Genomic DNA, 21,531 nt, shown 5'->3' with positions numbered 1-21,531 from the left:
GGGTTATGAATTCAATCTTATTTGAATAGTGTTTCTTCTTCACATTTCTCTTGTACTTAGCATGTATTTGGGGTTTCATATTTTTAATCCATTCAGCATTGTTCAGTGTATTATTAATGTAACATATTTGGTATTACTTCTGTCATCACATTTTATGTTATGTTTTCAGCTCTTGCTGTTTCCTTGGTTTCTACCTGTTGCTGAAATTCTCCTCATGCTTTATTTCCCTAAGGGCTTGTGACCTTGTGACAATACCAGAAGTCACCCCCTGCTGACTTCTGGTATTGTCCGCTGTGCTGGAGAAACATGACACCAACTTGACTTTTCCCCTTGTAGGCTAATTGGTTTTCCTGCTTGAATATATTAAAGAGTTGATACTGCAAAATTTCAAAAGTCATTAACTGATACACCAGGGTACACATGGGTTTTGATCTTTTTGTAGCTGTTGTTTTGTTTTCTGGGGACAAACGGTGTCTTCTGTATTTATTGGCTGAGTAAGGTTTTAGACCATTTCAGGAATTTTTCTTCTATTATATCTTTGAACATTTGTTTCTAGTCTACTTTTTTTTAAAGGTACACCTTTTCGGACTTTTGCTGTTATATTTGGGAGGCTGTCAGTTTCTCTTAAATTCAGTGTTAACTTTTGTCCGTTGTGCAGCATTTTTCTACTACCCAACCCAGACTAGTTTCAGCCGTGTCCATCCTGCGTTTTGTTTCTCTTTGTGCGTGTGCTCAGATGCTCAGTTGTGTCCAACTCTTTGTGACTCCATGGACTGTAGCCCACCAGGCTCCTCTGTCCATGAAATTCTCCAGGCAAGAATACTGGTGTGGGTTGCCATTTCCTTCTCCAGGGGATCTTCCCAACCCAGGGATTGCACCCACATCTCTTGCATCTCTGGCATTGGCAGGCAGATTCTTTACCCCCAGTGCCATGTGGGAAGCCCATTTTTATTTCCTTTATGTGTCCTTAATCTGTCCCATCAGCCTCTTATTATTTCCCTCTTTGATATCTTACACATCTTGTTTCAGCTTGTTTCAGGGAAAGGTCACATCTTCTTTAGCTCTTTTAGGCTTGTCGAGAGCATTCGAAATATTTTTCTGTGCTTTGAACTGGTTCTTTCTATGGAGATTGTTTCATATTTGACCATTTATTTATGTCATATTATTATGTTTATTTTTTATTATTTTGTAATGACGTCTAGGGGAGGGGACTTCAGAGTTTTTCAGAACACTTTCTCATCAATGCTTTGTCTCTTCCACATGGGTCGCCTGTCCCTTTGCAGTCGTGCCCACCTCCCTCACCACCGCTTTTCCTCTGCAGGTGAGTTGGAGGCCTCTACACCTCAGGGGGAATTTCTCTGTGTTACAGCTTTCCTGTTAGGTGAATTTGCATTTATTTCTTTTCGGTTTACCTCAATTAGCATCTGCCAAATTGATTGCCCTTTGCTCCCTAGTGGGCCCTGCCATTCTCCTCCTCCATCACGTATGAGGAGAGGGGGCATATATATGTATATTGCCCTTGAACTCAGTGTGCCTGCTATTGAATCAGTCTCAGGACATCAGTCATGACTCATCCGTATATCAATCTTACCCTCAAAATAAGAGCTGATTCTGCTCTTTCTGGGCTTGATTCACCTCTTTCTTGGAAACCTTTTTACTCTGAAGGGTTTTTATTTTTTTTTCTGTTTTCTTTTAATTAATTAATTGACTAGGCTGTGTCGGGTCTTAGCTGTGGCACGTGGGATCCTTTCATTGCACCACCAGATTCTCTAGTTGCAGCTCACAGGCTCAGTAGTCGCAGTGCACACGTATAGTTGCTACGCAGCGTGTGGGAGTCGTAGTTCCCCAACCAGGGGTCAAACCAAGGTTCCTTGCATTACAAGACAGATTCTCACCCACTGAACCACCAGGGAAGTCCTGTCTCTGAAGGTTTTATCTGCTATTGACATTCTCGTCTTACTGATCAGTTTCTATTCTATGTCATTTGTAGTTTTAACTAAGGCTATCTCATAGTTTCATTGACAATAGCTATTTCTTTTTTGTTTTCAATTATGTTTTCTGCTTTCAGTTGCTATTAGGGAGGGGAGGGCAGTAAAAATATTACTACTCTATTTTCAACAAAAACCAATGAATTAACTGAAATAAGTGATAAAATAGTTCTGTTTGCTAGGTATTTATCAATGTTCACTCAGTTGTTTGAGAAAATGACAAAGAAAAGTATAACACAATCTTGGGAAAATTAGGTTAAGACCCTTAAAACGGTTTATAATTGTGTTTGTATCTTGTATGGATCTGGACTCTCATTACACTAAAAGTTTGGTTGAAACACTGATTGCCGAGGCCTCACATGATAGGGAGGCCATGTGGATAAAACTGCTGTTTTAGGGGTGGCTAATCTTTAAATTCGGTTCCCCAGGTGGCTCAGTGGTAAAGAATCTGCCTGCCAAGGCAGGAGATGCAAGAGATGTGGGTTCAATCCCTGGATCGGGAAGATCTGGAGGAGGAAATGGCAACTTCTTTCAATATTCTTTGCAAAATTCCATGGACAGAGGAGTCTGATGGGCTACAGTACATGGGGCCGCAAAGAGTCAGACATGACTGAGCACACAAGTACTTTATGAGCTAAGAACACATGTGACCAACAGTGGAGTGTCTGTTTTTTTTTCTTTTTTACTTTTATCTATTTGAAAGTCCTACAAAGATAAGTCATATTTATCAAGTCAATTTTATAGGGAAAAGAACATGAAGTAGAGCTCCTTCCCATATTGAGAACGTGCTGACCGAAACATTAGATATAAATTAAACATAAATTGCTTTTCTATAAATATGTGCATGCTAACTCTTAAAATCAATGAATGCCTTCAATGTACAGTTTCCTTAAAATGTTGGTATTTGTGATATTGGGAATCTGTATTTTATGGAAGAATAACCTCGGTCCTCTGGCTCCATGTCCTTCGGCAGCTGTGTCCAGCTGGTGGTCCACATTCCCCACGATTCCTTTAGTGAATGGAAACATTTAGGTCAATATTGATATAAAACTTCATGAACTTCCTTCTCTTTCAGCTTTGGTTTGCCTTCGTTAATGGATTTTCTGGGCAGATTTTATTTGAACGTTGGTGCATCGGCTTGTACAACGTGGTAAGTAAGCACTCTCCCTCTCCCTCTGACAGCGTGCGGGGCCGCGCTGTTTGTGTCTGGGACGCGGAGCTAAGTCCCTCATCTGCATCCACGGCTCACATAGATCTTTAGGGCCTCCGTTGCTGCCACACATCCTGCAGAAGCACAAACTCCCCACACATGGTTTCAATCATCGCAGATCATTCCTGAATAACCCCATGAAATTATTAACCCATATATCTTGATAATAGACCCTTGTTACCTCCTGACTAAATGCCTGGGCAACATTTCCATGTTTGCAGCTCCAGAAAAAAAATTTCTGAACTGTGTCTAAACTCATTCTGCTCCATAATTTCGTTTCTGAATCCATCAACACAGATGTGAATGTACAAAGCCTAACCTGCTGTCCTTTCTGTCCTTCTTAAAAGCATATGTTTCCCTGTGAATGGATGTTTTCTCCCACAGTTAGTGCTAAAGTAATGAATTCTGACTCCCAGCTCCTGTGGCAAATGGTCTTCAGCTTATTTCGTATTTTTTATGATTTTCGAGTTCTCATTTCGTTACTTGACTGTAATGAATTCAAAACCTAAAAATAAGTATCAACTATAGGCTAACATGACTAAGTAGCTACTTAGCTTTTTGTTTTCCTGGCGAGGGGTGTAACTTAAGGCAACCTTTCTTGAATTGTGCTTCCACACTCTTGTTTTGGACCCTTACTCTGACATTCTCTGCCTTGGGGGAGTTTGTACTCTGAAACAGCTGTCATAGGTAGGCATAGATGGAAGTTACCAGACATGCAATCATATAAATCATGGTGCTATAAATATTTAGAGTTTGTATATACATTTGTGGAGCGGGCAATGGCACCCCACTCCAGTACTCTTGCCTGGAAAATCCCATGGACTGAGGAGCCTGGTAGGCTGCAGTCCATGGAGTCGCTAAGAGTCGGACACGACTGAGCAACTTCACTTTCACTTTTCACTTTCATGCATTGAAGAAGGAAATGGCAACCCACTCCAGTGTTCTTGCCTGGAGAATCCCAGGGACGGGGGAAGCTGGTGGGCTGCCGTCTATGGGGTCGCACAGAGTCGGACACAACTGAAGCGACTTAGCAGCAGCAGCATATACGTTTGTGGCTGGATATTCAAGTCATCCATCTACTCAGTCCCTTTTTTTTAAGTAGCCACTCTGCTAGGTGCACTATATATTAATAAAATACTACATACAACACCTAGAACACAGAGCTTCAGCCCTGTAGAACTCAACAGATGAAGAGGGTCATATGTGGAGACTAAGATGGTGTTGAACCAAGTTCAGATCTTGGATGATCAGTTGATAACTGTGTTACTCACCACAATGTACACTAGTACATTTTTTGCTAATAATTATGCCCCCAAAGACAAAAGTGACAAGTGGAGAGAACAGAGCTGAATTGATGGCCGTTTATCACCTGTGCTAGAAAAGCCAGTCTAACCACCTACCACATAGAAAGGGCCTCCCCTTGGGCAGGCTGTTAACTTTTCAGGACTTAGAAGTGTTTTGAGTAGGTTAAAATTATGTGACCATTCAAGGGGAAATATACTGACTGCTCCACAGTGATTTAGTATTGGAAAAGGCCAACCCTGGCCCACATACGTATAGTATTAGTAACTGGAAGGCTGAGACCTAAGAGGCTGTGCTTTAGCACTAAGAATTGAAATACACATCACCTGGTTACACAATAGAAGGAGTTTCGCCCTGTTTTCATGCTCAGGCAGGAGCATTGAATCCTCTCCTTAGTTCTCTTCCATCTTGGGCAGTTCAGGTTCATCCAGCAAACTCGTAGCTATGATACATCAGATGTTGATGGACTGTGGGACAGTTTTGGTCAATGTAGTCCTCAGACCACATGCATGAGCATCACCAGGATTTCTTTGACAATGTGGATTCCTGAGCACCATCCCAACTTAACAAAGAGTTTCCCAGAGATACTGAGAAACAAAACAACATTTTTAGAGAAACTTTCTAGCAGTGGTTATCTACATTAAAGTTTGACCCCCAAGGGTTTGGGATGTATTTTTTTAACTGTAATTTTAAAATCCAGAGGAGAGAGATATTGCAGCTGAGAAGTGAATTCTCAGGTGAAAAGACCCTGTTGCCACGGTGTGGAAGTCGGTCACCAGGAAGTGGTGGCAGAGAGTTGGGACAGTCAAGTCCAGTGGGCTCAGAGGGTCACTGACTTCTCAGTCAGTCACTGGAAGTGCCAGTGCTTTTGAGGACTGGAAGTCTGCCCGCCCCCTTGGAAATTGTCTGGGTCGCTTTTGTTTGAAATAAATAGAAACTTAGGGGAAAGATGTAAAAAAGATAGAAAGATACCTTCATCCATCAGTTATTAGCATTTTGCCCCCACTTGCATTCTCTCTCAAGACACTCACACGTGCACATATAGTCAAACATGCACACACACTGCCATACATGTATTTCTGAGCCAATTGGGAATCAGTTAAGACATCATGTCCCTGGGACTTCCCTGCTGGTGCAGTGGCTAAGACTCTGCTCTTCCAGCACAGGAGGCCGGGGTTCAATCCCTGGTCAGGGAACTAGATTGTACATGCTGCAGCTAAGACCCAGGGCAGCCAAATAAATAACAAATAAGCAATTTACTAAAAAAAATTTTTTTTAAAAAGACATCATGTCCCTTCTGCTTTATCCTTAAATGCATAGCTGGTAAGACAGTTCTCTTATGTAATCACAGTGTGATGATCAAAATCATGAAGTTTAACATGGCTACAACACTGCCGTCTAATCTATGCATACATGCATGCTAAGTCGCTACAGTTGTGTCCGACTCTTTGCGACCCTTTCGGGTATAGCCTGCCAGGCTCTTCTGTCCATGGGATTCTCCAGGCAAGAATACTGGAGTGGATTCCCATGCCCTCCTCCAGGGGATCTTCCCAACCCAGGGATCAAACCTGGGTCTCCTTTGGCTCCTACACTGCAGGCAGATTCTTTACCACTGAGCCACCAGGGAAGCCCTTACCAGCCCATATTCCAATTTTGTCATTACTCTTCTGTTTAGTATTTCCTTCCCCTCCAGGTTGCTCCACAGATACCCAGGGCAAGAGGCAGTTAGTGACATCTGAGACAATGCTAGTGGGCGCTTTTCTGGGCTGGGGTCTGTCTTCCCATTTTCTTCAAGCAATATTGCTGTTCCTTCTTCAGTACTTAACTCTTCATGTTTGATTCGCCAAACCAGCTAAAGCGGCAAATTACTGTTTCCCAATTTAATTCTCACAGGGCTGAGTTAAATAGCTCTGAAACTAACTTCAGATTCCTCCATATCCTGAAGTCATGGATCAGTGCTACCCTATTAGATGTTAGTTATATCCACAGTCAGATTTCTCCATTTTATTTACGGGTAGGATGAGACCAAAGAAGCCACCAGTGACAAAAGCTACCATGATCAAATGGATTTCAGTTACATTTTATCCATTTTTTTTGTGAAGAGATGACTTTTTAACAACAAAGAAATGTACACGACTTAATTTTATCAAGCCAGCAGAATTTGAAGAAGACTGATCCCAGCTTCACTTATAAACAGAAATGTACAAATTATAAATAAGGTGTCAGCAAATAGAGTTCAATGGCGTATCAAAAGGATAAAATATTTGACAGATAATTGGTTTATTTCAGAAATGTAGGAGAGTCAAAACTTTAAAAAACTTTCTAAATATCACTATATCAGCCAAATAAAGAAGAAAAATGTGATCCCATCAGTAGATGCTGCAAAAGTTATTGAGTCAATCCAATTTCCAGTCCTAAAATAAGGAATCTAAGTAACATAATAAAGAAGTCAATCAGCTATAATGCATACTATTTATGAAAAACTAGTACCATACTACCATAAATGGTAAAATCCTAAAACTGTTTCATTTTAAATAAGAAATTAGTCAGGGATTCCTGTCATTGCTATATAATTCACCATTGTTTGGGGATTTTCAGCAACTGCCAAGAAAATTAAATACCTATTACAAATACTAGGATAAAGTAAAATATTTATGTGCTTATACAAATATGTGAACCAAAAATGGCTGTGTAAATATGTTCATATGACTGTACAGCTAAAAAGCCCAAAACATATCAGTAAAGAAATGATAGAATTATAAAAAAATTATAAAATTGTAAGATTTTGATTATAAGTTATAAAACTATAAGACAATGATAAAATTATAAGAAAATCTAATAAGGTGACTAGATTCATAATAAATACATGAAAACCAATAGCTTTTTCTGACCTGACAATCACTAGCTATTTTTGTTTAGTTTAGCAGTAAGATTTAGAAATGGAAGGAGAGTAATAAGTCCTTTCAAAATAGCAATTAGAACTCTACATTTCATAGGAATAATTTTTATACTGAAGACTCCCCTTGTGGTTCAGCTGGTAAAGAATCTTCCTGCAATGTGGGAGACCTGCGTTCTATCCCTGGGTTGGGAAGATCCCCTGGAGAAGGGAAAGGCTACCCACTCCAGTATTCTGGCCTGGAGAATTCCATGGACTGTATAGACCATGGAGTCGCAAAGACTCAGACACGACTGAGCAACTTTCACACAGTATCATAAAAAACTTAGTATAGTATCAACCCTTCCAAAATTAGTGTGTAAATTTATGTGATTCCAATTAGAATCCTGATGGATGATTGTTTGGGGGAGAGGGGGGAGGGGAAGGGAATTGCATAAAATGATATTGAAGTATAAATGGAATTAACAGGTGCCTGCCTAAGAGTAAATATGCAAAGCATGTTCAGAAAGAACGATCAGAGGGTAGACTTATCTAAACATCAAACCGTGCTGTAAAGCTGCCACAACCGCATCAACCTGGTACTGAGAGAACTGGGCGGATAGTCAGGGAACTTAGCACTAAATCCCAGCTTCCAGATCTGTAATATGTGAGAATTTAATAAGTAAATGTCAAAGGTGATATTTTAGCATAGTGAAAAAGTTTGGATTGTGTCCTCAAAACTGGCTATTTATAGGGCAAAAAATAAAATTGGACTCCTTTCTTATCCAGCATAGATACATTAGTTTCAAAAAACATTGAGACATAAATTTGAAAAGTAAAACTATAAAAATCCTGCAAGAAACTCCTGACGTAATTGCATGTTGAGAAGCTATTCTTGATCTTATAGAAATTGAAAGCATTGTATATGACAAATGAAACCATAAAGAAAGCCAGTAGAGAAAAAGTGTATTTGGAGGAAATTTTGTAATAGAAAGACAGAATTCAAGAACTCTTAGACAAGCAGATAAACCATGAATTGAAAATGGACAAAGGACCTGATGTTGCACACAGTTCCAAATCCTCACATCCAGCAAATACATGAAAACATGGTCAGACTCACTGGTGTTCCAGGGAATATTTATTTTTAGAAGTAGTCAATATCTTCAGTTTTTCTAAGTGGAGAGTATTAAATAGAATATAACAAGCAATTGCTGATAGGAAAGCAGGGAAAAGGTTGTGTCCTTCATGAAAGGAGAGAGAAACCATTAGGACCTTTTCTGGAAGCAGCCAAGCAGCATCCTATGAAGTTAAAAATGTATTTGTTTTTTAAAATCTCACAGCCCTACTTCTGGGAATCCTTCACAGAGAAATAAAAGATACAGGATAGATATTATAATATACTCTAGGTGTTTATTACATGATGGTTGTGGCAACAGAGAACTGGAAACAAGATGAATGCCTATCAATAGGTGATGGCTGAAGAAATATGGTCCACTTATAGTATGAATTATTATGTGAGCATGAAAATGACTGCTTTAGGGTCAAACCCTGGGAACTCGGGGGCTTCCCGTGGTGTTTTGTTTAATGAGAAAAATACAATGAAGAAAGTGTGTATGATGGATTGTTTCTGAAAAACAAGTAATGATCCCTGACGTGTGTGTGTGTGTGTGTGTGTGTGTGTGTGTGTGTGCGCACTACAATCCAGGTGAGACATCTGGCAGGTAGTTAGCCTGGGGGTGCAGAGGGCCAGAAGATTTGAAGTAGGTAGGAGGAGGAAGTCAAGTGAAAAAAGGAAAAGAAGAAACAGCCGGCTGTTAAATGATGTGCGGGTTGCTCCTTCAGCCTGACAGTGAGGGTGAGTTTATATACACACTGAGTGTGCAGCGCTTCTGAGATGACTGTGGGGCGCTTTCCTGTAGAGTTTGTCATTGAGATCTTTTTCTCCTTGAGATCTTTAGAACTTGGACATCCCAGGGCTGATCTCCTCTGCTCCCAGTTGAAGGTGGAGCCGGCCACTTTCCCGGGCCTCACCCCACGACACTCTGGTTGCTTTGTCCCAGCAGACTCAGGGCAGGCTGATTCCTGGCCAGACGTCTAGGCTGCTGGGAACTGATGTGCACTCAGCACTCTCTCGAGATGCACATTCAGTTCTCACGGCCCCCAGAGCTTGGCGGGCTTGCGGGGTACGGATTTGGTCCGTGCCAAGCAGAAAGCAACCCATGCTCATACCCGAGGAGGAGGTGGCCCGTAGATCTGCCGGCCTGGAATAATATGCTTGTTCCAGCCCTCTGCTTCAGCACTCAGCTTTCTCTTTCTGGAACACAGATACAAGCCTGTCACATGCTATGGAGGACAGGCAAAGGTCAGCACCGTCTGCTCAGCATATCCAGAGGTCATTCTGTCTCCATCCCAGCCTTGTCTCGTGCCATGTCCCCGGCCACCCTGGATGACCTCAAGGTCCCCCCCAAATGTTCTGTGTGTGTTTGAGCCTTAGAACTTTGTGATGGGTGCTCGTCCGTGGGGTTGCTGCCCTCTGTCCCCTCCCATTCACACCCCTTGCCCTCCTGCCAAACTCTGCAGGTGCAGTACCTTCCAGGCCAGAGGCTCTGTGGTCCAAGCATCCTTCCTTGACTCCCCCGCTTCCTGCATCGTCTCCCCAGGAGTGACTTTGCAGAGCACGCTGCTGTGTATATATGTTCCGTGCCTGTTGCCAGCTGCCGCGTCCCCACCTCTGCAGTAGATAGAATTCCAAGGGATCAGGGACCTGCTTCTTTGCCTTCTTCCTTCTTCTGTTTTTAAATCTCTCCCTTCCTGGGGGTTATCACAGTATCTAACCCATCATGTATTCCCAGTAAAATGACTGAGTAAGTGGGTGAAGGACATTGTGCTTCCTGAAAAGTGAGCATAAAATCAAGGTAAATGGGGCCTTGGCTCTCACAGAAAAACACGCCCACACCACACAGAGCCCACTGTGTCGGGTTTGAAGTCACAGCTAATCTGCAAAGGAAGGCAGTTGTTCCTTGAACCAGAGCTCTTGGCCAATCACAGTTTTAGGATGTTGGTCTTAGTGTTCCATGTCAATTTTATGCTGATTAGGCAATAGTGTAAAATGACCTTTCGTTTATTTTCTCTGATGGGAGGGTATCCAGGGAGTCCCTGAACCTAGGCTTTGACTTGACCTGAAGTTACGGCGTCATCACATCGACCTGAACCTCCAGGGCTGCAGGAGTCAGAAGGGCCTCTGCTAACAGCTCGCTGTTATCTCCGCAGATTTTCACGGCACTGCCCCCCTTCACGCTGGGCATCTTCGAGAGGTCTTGCAGCCAGGAGAGCATGCTGAGGTTCCCGCAGCTCTACAAGATCACCCAGAACGCCGAGGGCTTCAACACCAAGGTGAGCCACGTGTGTACATGGGACCCCTCGGAAAGGCTGGTGACCCCGCCGATGCTTGGAGGGGGCCCTTGAAGGAAGGTGAGGCCCCAGACCTCCCCCAGAATAGCACACCCACGGAATCTGAACTGCCTGATCAGGCAGGAAGCATCCAGTCTTCCTGTTTAACAAAGCCTTCTTCCCCACCTGAGCCTCTGATGGCCATGTGGCCAGTGGCCCCCACACCCCAAGGCCTATGGGATCTAATCCTCCCCCGTCCCAGTGAGCCACATCACGTGGCACGGCCCTTGCTCCATCACTGCCTGGTTCTCAGTGACAGGGAAATATTCCTTCAGCCAGTGAGGAGAATTGGCCAGAGGTGAATGCAGGAATCAAGTCAGACGTGGCTGTTGTATTTCAGTCTGGAGAATCGGTAAAGAGAAGACATCTAGACAGACAAGGAGTAGGGATCCAGCACTGAGCTGAGTAGGAGCAGGCTTAGGTGTTTCAGGGTCCTCCGATCAGGAGTCACCAAGGGGTCTGGTGGGTCACTGGCCCACCAGCCACGTCTGGGGGGCAGCGGTGAGGACCCACCCTGAGGAGGGCAGGTGCCCGCTGGGCTGGAGGCAGAGATGCCCACATGCCTGCATTTGCTGTGTTTCCATCTCCAGTGGTCATGTGGGAGGGGTTTCAGGGGCTGGAACTGAGGCTCGTTGCCCCATTCAGTTAAGACAGCTCGTGCTGGTTGAGTGTGTGACCAGCCTGCGTGACCACTACTGGGGCCTGAGAGAGGGTGATCCGGGAGTCCTGGGCAAAGAGCGGTCCCTGAACACCTTGTTCTGAGCCAGCTGTCATGACAGTCCTCCTTCAGAGCGGCCTCGTGTTTGGGAAAGCATGATAGCTGTGTCCACATCCAGAAAAAATACGAGGGATCCTACTGGATCTCGTGTGTTCCACACACAGGAGATGGGAGTGACTGATTGTGTCCTTGTTCACTGTGGTTCTGTCCATGAGAAATACGGTCTCTTTGTTCAGCGTCATTTATGTGAATCAAATCTGTGATTTACAGAGTTTGAATTCAAAGGCTGCATAAGATGGGGGTAGGGAGTGGACCCACTGGAAAGGTAGCAGAGATGAGGGTGATCGGAGACCAACCTGCAGGCATTTTGAAGATGAGGGCGGGTAGGATGTAGAGGGCAGGGAAGAGATAGGGAAATCATGAACATTAAAGTAGGAAGATTTCATTGTCTTATCATTTCTCATCATTTTCTGTTGTCCCGTCACTAGTTAAGATCAAGCTATATGGCAGTTCCTAGTATGATGTGTAGATTTTTAAAGAAATTCCATCCGGCTTTAGTAATTCTTTCATCTCAGGGTTAAAGGCATGGTTGAAATGCATTTATGAATCCGTAATTGAGAAGAAACTGCTGGTTTAGTTCTGTTGTTTGACCTTTCGAGTGTTAAAGAGAATCTTTAACTCTGAATGCTATTCATCTAAATCCTAAAAACCGAAAATGGGAGGGATTTTCAGGGGTAAAACAAGAGAGTGAGCATGCTGTGTGAGAATTCACATGTTAAATGTTTTTAATGCTTTCCAAAAGTATGGTTTAAGTCTCTTCAGTCCCAGTGTGACCTATTACCCCTTTTTTTGAATGATGGTAAAATGTTGTTGTCTTGCTTTCAGTTCTAAAGGAAATGGATGATCATTTATTTTTCGGATGTAGATAGATTGTATATTGTCTTGTGTATATGTGAATATCTCTTTAGGTCCTTGTACTCGAGGAATATAATCTGGAGACAGCCGGCTCATTTGTAGCTAAAAAGGAGGAAATTGGTTTTTTCCGCCTTCTGGAGCTGGGATTGCCGCCTGCATCCCTGACAGTGAGGGGCTTGTTGAGCCACACAGAGGTCAAGAGTGTGGGCAGTTCCTGACAGCCTCGGTCTGTTTTCCCTTAGGTTTTCTGGGGTCACTGCATCAACGCCTTGGTCCACTCACTCATCCTGTTCTGGTTTCCCATGAAAGCGCTGGAGCATGGTAGGTAATGGCTTCGTGATTCAACTCTCAGCAAGTAGCTTTGCAGCCCCTCCACGCCTGTTGTTCACAACTTTTTTCCCCAGTTCCACAGGCCTAGAGATCACAGGAACAAATTTCAGAAGAAAAACATACGTAACATCTAATGAGAGCTAGTCTCGGCTTTATAGCTTGTAGGTTTCACCCCTTCTGGCTCTAAGAACCCATTTTCTTTCCAGTTGCCTGGAGAGTTTAAATACTAAGAATCTGAAACTTTATTTTTAATAACGATTTGAGTCAAAGATCTTGAAGAAAAGCACTTTACTATAATGAAACATCAATGCCTCTTGCCCTCGAGTTTGAAATTTTCTGTTAATCACTTGGGCTTTCGTTTTCCAAGCCTGACGCACCTCTATGCCAAATAACTCAAATCTCACGAGAGTATAATTTTATACCCTGTTTTCTGAAAGTCTCTTTTCCTTGATGTACACTTATCAAGCAAATGTTTAAAGTTTGTTGGAGGCCAGACTATTCCAGTTGTTTTTAACCTTCGCTGAGCTGGAGGAGGGTGTGCTTGTTCTCATTAATGCATCTAAAATGTGGCTTCTTAAAGAGACATACCTTTTAGCCTCAAAAAATGAAAATGTATTACGAGAATGTCCGTCTATTACTCCTCTCAAATCGTAATAATACCTCCGGGGAAAGTTACTCCAAATGTTGACTAGACAAGGCCTCTGACTGTTCAGAGAACCAAAGGATATAAAGTTTCCCAGCTTCTTTGTTTCTTCTTCCCAGTTTCTGTGTCAGTGGTTTTTGTGCTTCAGACGGACATGATTCATCCTCACTGATGTGCTTTAACCTGTCAAATATTGATGGTTAGAGAATATGCACGCACAGCCCATGTGTTACATACCTTATGACTTGTTCTCTATTGCATCGGACCTCCTTTTCTTTCAAGGGCCCCTGAGTCTCTTGCTTACTTGTGTGTGTGCTCAGTCGTGTCTGACGTTTTGCGATCCGTGGGCTGTAGCCTGACAAGTTCCTCTGTCCATGGACTTTCCCAGGCAAGACTACTGGAGTGGATTGCCATTGCCTACTCCACGCCAAAGTCTCTAAATGAGAAAGTAAATTTTTTTGCTTCTAGCCTCACCCCCAAAGGGGCATTCTAGATGAACCATTCTTTGAAACTTTCCTGTGATTCATCTTTATGTGTTGCTGTTGTTTAGGTGGTTCAGTCCTATCCGACTCTTTGCAGCCCCGTGGACTGTAGCCCACCAGCCTCCTCTGTCATGAGATTTCCCAAGCAAGACTACTGGAGTGGTTGCCATTTCCTTTACATGTAGTGGTTTTAATTTATTGGGTTGGCCAAAGAGTTCTTTTAATTTTTTTATAAGATCATACAGAAAAACCTGAACAACCTTTTGACCAACCCAATATTTTGAAATGATTTTGTGATTAAGAGCTTACAAATATAAGAGTGTTGACTGTGCTTTGTATTAGAAGCTCTGGCAGTTTGGTGATAAAGTGGCTGTCTTTGTATCAGGCTGGGCTGGTGATGGGAGGCAGTTTGTCTGCTGAGCACAAGAGCGGCTTTGGTACGTGTCCTCTGGTCCCCAAGCCCAGCCTTTCGTGAATAGCAAGAGACTCGTACTCGTACTGACTCTGGGTATTATCTCTAGGCTCACCACCCTCTTATGTCTACGGGGACTCTGTAAATACGTGGTGCTTGCTTTGGACTCATAGAAGTTTTCCAAGATGGTCCTTTACTTGCCCGCTTCAGAAGGAGCTAGTGCGGCCCCGTCTGATCAGGTGGTTTTCTGATCCTGAGTCATCATCATGTGCTTTGAGATGGCGGCTTGTATTTTTTGGTGGGATCACTATTGTTTACCTAGATCACATCATGTAAATCCATCCACTCTCCCAATGTGGTCTGTATTTAAAAGAAGATAGATTCCCCAACAGTTACTAGTTTACCTACGAGGTGTCACCAGGTAGTTTCCACCACATGGCTTCCCTGGTAGCTCAGTTGGTTAAGAATCCCCCTGCAATGCAGGAGACCCCAGTTCAATTCCTGGGTTGGGAAGATCCACTGGAGAAGGGATAGGTTACCCACTCCAGTATTCTTGGGCTTCCCTTGTGGCTCAGCTGGTAAAGAATCCACCTGCAATGTGGGAGACCTGGATTTGATCGCTGTGTTAGGAAGATCCCCTGGAGAAGGGAAAGGCTACCCACTGCAATATTCTGGCCTGGAGAATTCCATTGACTGTATAGTACATGGGGTCGCAAAGAATCGGACATAGCTGAGTGACTTTCACTTTATCTGCTTCATTCAGGTTAGGAATTTGCCTAGCAACCAAAAGGATGACTTTTTTCCATTTTTTAATTGCCATCATGGTTAGCATCATATTTCATATTTATTAAGCCTTCTGCATAGAGGTTTTCATTAGGTTATATTATAAACAGTAACCTTTTGACTGAAACTGTTGAAGGTGAAATGAATACCAAGTGTGAAGTCTATTTGGTAAAGAACAACAGAAGGCTGTGGTGTTCTTGGTCACTAGTTGATGTCCTCTAACAAATGGAATGAAAATTGTAGGATTCATTCCTAAATTCTCACTATTAGTACACCACAAACATGATTACAATGTCCCTCAGCCTTATTCTTTGATGTGATATTTATGTCCAAGGCCCTGTGATAGAGTCTGAGGGTGGTGGGTAAACGTGGCAATGTGGGTCTTCCTGTCAAAGCATTTGAAGTCTGGTAAGGGACGTGGATAATTCTAGTGCAGGCAGAAAGTAACTCTCAAGTAAAATCCAGAGGAAGCACTCTCAGATTGCAGGGGGCTGAGAGAGATGTCTTTCGTTTAGGATGACTCATGGCTTGTTGAAGGGGATAACGTGTAGGCTTAGCCTGGAAGTCCAGGCAGAGCAAGATGCCAGGGTTGGAGGGAAGAGCTGAATGAAGGGGGTGATTCAGGACAGATGCGGAGAGCTTGAGAAGTTCATTCCTTACAGGGAGGAAGGCAGAAGAGTTGGAGAAGGTGGGTGAAAGCTGAACTGCAGAGAGCTTGGAATGCAATGTTAAGAAGCCAGGACTCCATTTGGAAGCATTGAACAGTCAGTAGCATTTAGATTGAGCTGAGTATTGCGAGCAGAGCAATTTTGGGAAGTTAAAACCATCATATCTTGTAAGGCTGATAGGAGAAAGAAAACTGATAGCAGGAGTCCTGGTTAGGTCCTCAGCTCTTCCAGGGAGCTTAAGGAGGGTTAAACCTGGGACTAGGGATGTGTTTAGCGAAGGGAGAACTTGTCTTGAGAAGAAGTCCTTCAGCAGAATCATAGCAGACCAATGATGTGCCGGGTGCCAAGGGCGTGGTGGACACTAAAAAACGCAGCTTGTCTTGCTGTCTGGGGGCTTCTGTGAGGTCAGAGCTGATGATCGGGAAGAAGATGTTAGATGATCAGGAATTATGCACGTAATTGCTTAATGGCCAGTGTGCTGTGTTCGACAGGCTGCTGGGGAGCTTGTAATACCGGGACATAACCTAGTCTAGTGGGTCAAGGAAGCATCTTCTCCAAGGAAGTAAGTAGTACTTACGTTCTTAAAAAAGGAGCAGGGAGTGAGCAGGTAGGGCAGGGGAGGTGTAGGGAAAGTAGGGGAGAAAGAGCATTCCTGACAGGGAGCACAAGCACACAGGGCTCGTGCTGCCCGGGAGCTGGGAGAGTCCTCGGGCAGTGGCTCCCAAGGGAATGCAGGGGTGGACTCAGGATCTTGTTCAGCCTTTGGTGAGCACTTCCAGACCCTGAGCTTCCCTGGCCTTGGACAGTGAACCCTCTCCCCACCGCCTTTCCCCCCATCCTTGTGCAGCTGTGAACCAAAACATGACTGCACACATTTCCAGCATCCCCTCTGCATCTGCAGCAGCACCCTAGTCGAGAGGGCAGTAGCATAGGAATTTTAGGTTGAGGGTCAGATCACTAAAACCCAGATGAGGGAGAGGTTTGGGGTGGGAGAGTTATACCCCGGACTTGCCTCCGAGGAAGACAAGAAGCCGTGTAGAGAAGTGCCTCAGGTCTGGCAAGAGCACAGGTCTTTGTGTGTTCGGTTTTTTAGTGGAGGGAAGGAAGTCAGAGGAGGAAATCAAAAAGCTTGCAAGTTTGAGAAGAACCAGGATGTGGCAGCTGATTTGATTACTTGGTCATGGGCTGATTGCCCTAAATAACAATGAGCTCCTGTTAACACTTTGAACCACCCCTTAGAAGGAGGCATTCACCCTGCTTCCAAAGAAGTGTTGGAAAATGGCACCAATTTGAGACAAACGAGAGCATCTTCAAACCACGGAGAGCCTGATCTCATAGAACAGTGCCTTGGGCCCCCCACCCCCGCTCCAGCCCCAAGTCCTGCCGGAAGCTGTCAGCCGTGGGCTACACTCAGCCCTGAGGACCTTTACTCGACTGGGGGCTGAGATCCACAGAGCAGCTTGGTTGCAGTGTTTCATGCTCTGTGGGCTGCATCGTCAGTGTGGTGGATTCTACCAGGAAATGTTCTCCAGGCTCCCTCGAGAAAGGCTTAGGTATAGACAGAGCTGGTCACTCCGGCATCATTGTTGGCAAGAAACGTTTCTGAGAGGTGCTAGCCCGTCAATCATTCCTTAAGAAACATCCAAGAATTTTGCTTTGCTTATTTCTGTGTGGTTTTGGATAGAATTTTCAAAGCAGTGCTCGGCTGATGGAGTTTGTGATGATTCATTTCAAGTTTCAAACTACATTTTTCCACTCCAGCAATTCTGTAGTAAATCAGATTTCTTCCAACCATCACAACCTTATGCTCACGGCGATGGCCAGTCTGCAGCTCCCAGCCTTCAAACTTAAACATGATTCTAGGTTAAAACCCAAGATGTCACCTTTGCAGGGACTGAAATTCACCAAGACTTTGATGTTGGGCCACTCTTGGACTTTCCAGTGGTGTATCCAGTATGCATATTTGAGCAACCCTCCTTGAAGTGGAATGTGGTTATTGGCAAATCCATTTTGATTTTTTAAAAAGGAAATTTTCAGATTTTGTTTTTCTTGATGGAATTTAAGAGGGAAGGGATAGGAATATACTTAGCATCAGAGAAAAATGGCCCCCCAAAAGATTTATTCTTGATTCCTCCCTGTCTACACTCTGGAAACTATCCCCATCTCTTTTTGCATTACAGAAGAAATGCAATGTAGATATTTATTATATTGGCACTAATTAAGCAGTAGGATCTCTGAACATTTTTGGAGAAGGCTACATTATATTTTCTTATAAATGTGCTGCTGTGAGATTAGACACGTTTTATAAACTGAAATGATAGTATACCTGTATAAAATGAGATGTAGGGTACTTCTCTCTGCCTGTGGCAGTACTGGGTCATTTTAGCTTGAATTATTTATGACCCTATACCTGTTACTATAAACTTGTTTTTTTTTATGTCACGTAAGTTTCACATTAAGCTAAAGTGGGGTTAGATTGCCCTTGTTCTCTGAGATTGCATCTTCTTAAGATCAATTACTCATTCATTTAAAAAAAAAAAAAGACAAGTGACTGCGTCCTTTGTGCCAGGTCCCTTTTGGCAGATGTAGTACAAGTCCAGTAGGCAGATTCCCTGCCCTCGTGGAGCTCACACGGGACAAAGCAGGACTGAACAGAAAGTGTAATGAAAGGACGATCGAGGTCAAATGGTGTGCGTTCCAAGGACCACTGATCTGGCCCCGGGTTTGAGGATGTGTTACATAGTCAAAGGATGCGAGGGAGGAGAGAGCTGGGAAGAGAGTAGGGAGGGAAGGGTTTCAGGCTATGGGAATAGCATGGGTAAGAGGCTGTGATTCAGAGTCAGAGAAGACATGTGTGGGTGCAAGACTGAGGAGCGAGGCTGTGAGATCGATTGCCTAAGGATGGGAAAGGATGGAGACCAAGAGATCAGACCTTTCCCAGTCTTGGGGACTAGTGAGCCTTTTGAAGTATAAGTTCAGCGGGAGCCACTGATGGGTTATAAGCAGGGAGCCAAGTAGCTGATGAATTTCAAGGTGACTACACTGGCCAAAACGATTTTTGGCATCCAGCTAGTTGGCTATTGCTTAGGTTGTGTAGTGACAGCATCAGAGAAGCGGACGGATTAGAGGGCTCCTAGAGGGGCAGAACTGGAAGGATCCAATATTGCATTTATGAAAACTTCCCTGGTCTGTCTGACTGTGCGTGCGTGTGTGCCAAGTTGCTTTAGTCGTGTCCGACTCTGTGTGACCCCAGGGACTGTAGCCTGCCAAGCTCCTCTGTCTATGGGGATTCTCCAGGCAAGAATACTGGAGTGGGTTGCCGTGCCTTCCTCCAGTGGGCCTTCCCAACCCAGGAATCAAACCTGCACCTCCTGTAGGGCAGGCAGATTCTTACCACTGAGCCACCTGGGAAGCCAATATTTTCTCAAGAAGATAATAATAAACTGTACAACTTGGACTTCTTCCATGTCCCAAAGTATGATTCATTAGCCGTTTCTATTTTGCACTGTTGACAACTTCTGTAACCTGACTGTGTCACATGTATTTTACACAGTTGGGTTTGATGTAATGCTGTAAAAAGTATGAGCTGGAGTTCTTAGATTTCACCTTTAGAACTCTGTCAAGAAGTTGAATCAAGGTGTATTAGGGTAGGGACAGCTGCTGCAACAAACAACCCCCAAATATCAAGGGCTTAGCCCAGTAAAGGCTTATTCTGCCTCGTGTCATCATCAAATGGAATAGTATATTGTACATGGTATATTGACGCTGTTTTCATTTTCCACATTTGTGATGCCCTGGTATTAGACCTTGATCCTGGAAAAGGTCAGTTTTCATTCCAGTCCCAAAGAAAGGCAGTGACAAAGAGTGTTCAAACTATCGCACAATTGCACTCATCTCACACGCTAGCAAAGTAATGCTCAAAATTTTCCAAGCCAGGCTTCAACAGTATGTAAACCATGAACCCTCAGATGTTCAAGCTGGATTTAGAAAAGGCAGAGGAATGAGACATCAAATTGCCAACATCCATTGGATCATTTAAAAAGCAAGAGAATACCAGAAAAGCATCTGCTTTATTGACTACGCCAAAGCCTTTGACTGTGTAGATCATAACAAACTGTGGAAAATTTGGAAAGAGATGGGAATACCAGACCACCTGACCTGCCTCCTGAGAAATCTGTATGCAGGTCAAGAAACAACAGTGAGAACTGGACATGGAACAAAAGACTGGTTCCAAATCGGGAAAGGAGTACGCCAAGGCTGTATATTGTCACCCTGCTTATTTAACTTATATGCAGACACCATGAGAAACACGAGGCTGAGTGAAGCACAAGCTGGAATGAAGATTGCTGGGAGAAATATTAATAACCTCAGATATGCAGATGACACCACCATTATGGCAGAAAGCAAAGAAGAACTAAAGAGTCTCTTGATGAAAGTGAAAGAGGAGAGTGAAAAAGCTGGCTTAAAACTCAGCTTTCAAAAAATGAAGATCATGGCATCCAGTCCCATCACTTCATGGCAAATAGATGGGGAAACAATGGGAACAGTGACAGACTTTATTTTCTTGGGCTCCAAAATCACTGCAGATGGTGACTGCAGCCATGAAATTAAGACACTTGATCCTTGGAAGAAAAGCTATGACCAACCTAGATAGCATATTAAAAAGCAGAGACATTATTTTGCTAACAAAGGTCCATCTAGTCAAAGCTATGGTTTTTCCAGTAGTCATGTATGGATGTGAGAGTTGGACTATAAAGAAAGCTGAGTGCCAAAGAATTGGTGCTTTTGAACTGTGGTGTTGGAGAAGACTCTTGAGAGTCCCTTGGACTGCAAGGAGATCAAACCAGTCAGTCTGAAAGGACATCAGTCCTGAATATTCATTGGAAGGACTGATGCTGAAGCTGAAACTCTAATACTTTGGCCACCTGATGCAAAGAACTGACTCCTTGGAAAAGACCCTGATGCTGGGAAAGATTGAAGGCAGGAGAAGGGGACAACAGAGGATGAGATGGTTGTATGGCATTACCGACTCAGTGGACATGAGTTTGAGCAAGCTTCAGGAGTTGGTGGTGGACAGGGAAGCCTGGTGTGCTGCAGTCCATGGGGTCACAAAGAGTTGGACACAACTGAGTGACTAAACTGAACTGGTCTTGGAGAGACTGTGTTCCCAGGGTTGGCTGATTCCTAGAGCAGATAGCTCCCCTGCAGGCTTGCCTTTGATATCCAGCCAAGAGTTCTGGGGCCCCCAGACATCTCTGTATCTTACTATCTCACACCAGACTAATGTTCTGTACCCTAAATCACCCTGGAGCAGGTATAACATAGCTAGGGGTCAACCCTGAACCCAGAGGCTGTTGAAATTGTTCACACTTATCCAACCCTGAGCTTACACAGTGTATTTACCCTGCCTGGTCCATTTTATCCTGTGAAAACCCAAATAAAAGCTCTGGGTCATGTTTTCTCCTCTCCCCTCCTGCCTGACCCTGCTGTTTCCCCATGTGGCCCAGCCTGACATCCTGTGTGTCCTGTTTTTAGGGATCCTTAAGTATAAAGTTTGTCCTTCATGACCATCACATCCATGTCTATTTCTCTTCTAACATCTGGTTAAAACAAGCCCTGGATTCATCTCCATAGTGGTGCTTCATCTGTTCATGGCCCCCAAGTTCACCCTTAACCTCACACAGGGACAAGAGAGGGCCAGGAGGACTGATGGCTCTTAACCTTCTCTGGCAGGACAGGATCCTTCACTTCTGAT

At 43.8% G+C, this 21,531-nt stretch overlaps 1 protein-coding gene across 3 annotated transcripts in view; it reads left to right on the top strand.

The window, feature by feature from the left end:
* LOC133258395 (phospholipid-transporting ATPase IB) overlaps positions 1–21,531 on the top strand; it is a 492,425-nt gene that overhangs the window by 326,366 nt on the left and 144,528 nt on the right. For all 3 annotated transcript variants that reach the window (XM_061434934.1, XM_061434933.1, XM_061434935.1), the window contains 3 exons: positions 3,064–3,138; positions 10,646–10,768; positions 12,701–12,779. In XM_061434934.1, the coding sequence (XP_061290918.1) occupies positions 3,064–3,138; positions 10,646–10,768; positions 12,701–12,779 (277 nt within the window). The remainder of the gene's footprint in view (positions 1–3,063; positions 3,139–10,645; positions 10,769–12,700; positions 12,780–21,531) is intronic.

The sequence above is a fragment of the Bos javanicus genome, chromosome 12 (genome assembly GCF_032452875.1).
Source record: "Bos javanicus breed banteng chromosome 12, ARS-OSU_banteng_1.0, whole genome shotgun sequence".
Classification (NCBI taxonomy): Eukaryota; Metazoa; Chordata; class Mammalia; order Artiodactyla; family Bovidae; genus Bos; species Bos javanicus.
The sequence above is the reverse complement of the archived record's forward strand: the minus strand, read 5'-3'. Positions and strand labels throughout refer to the sequence as shown.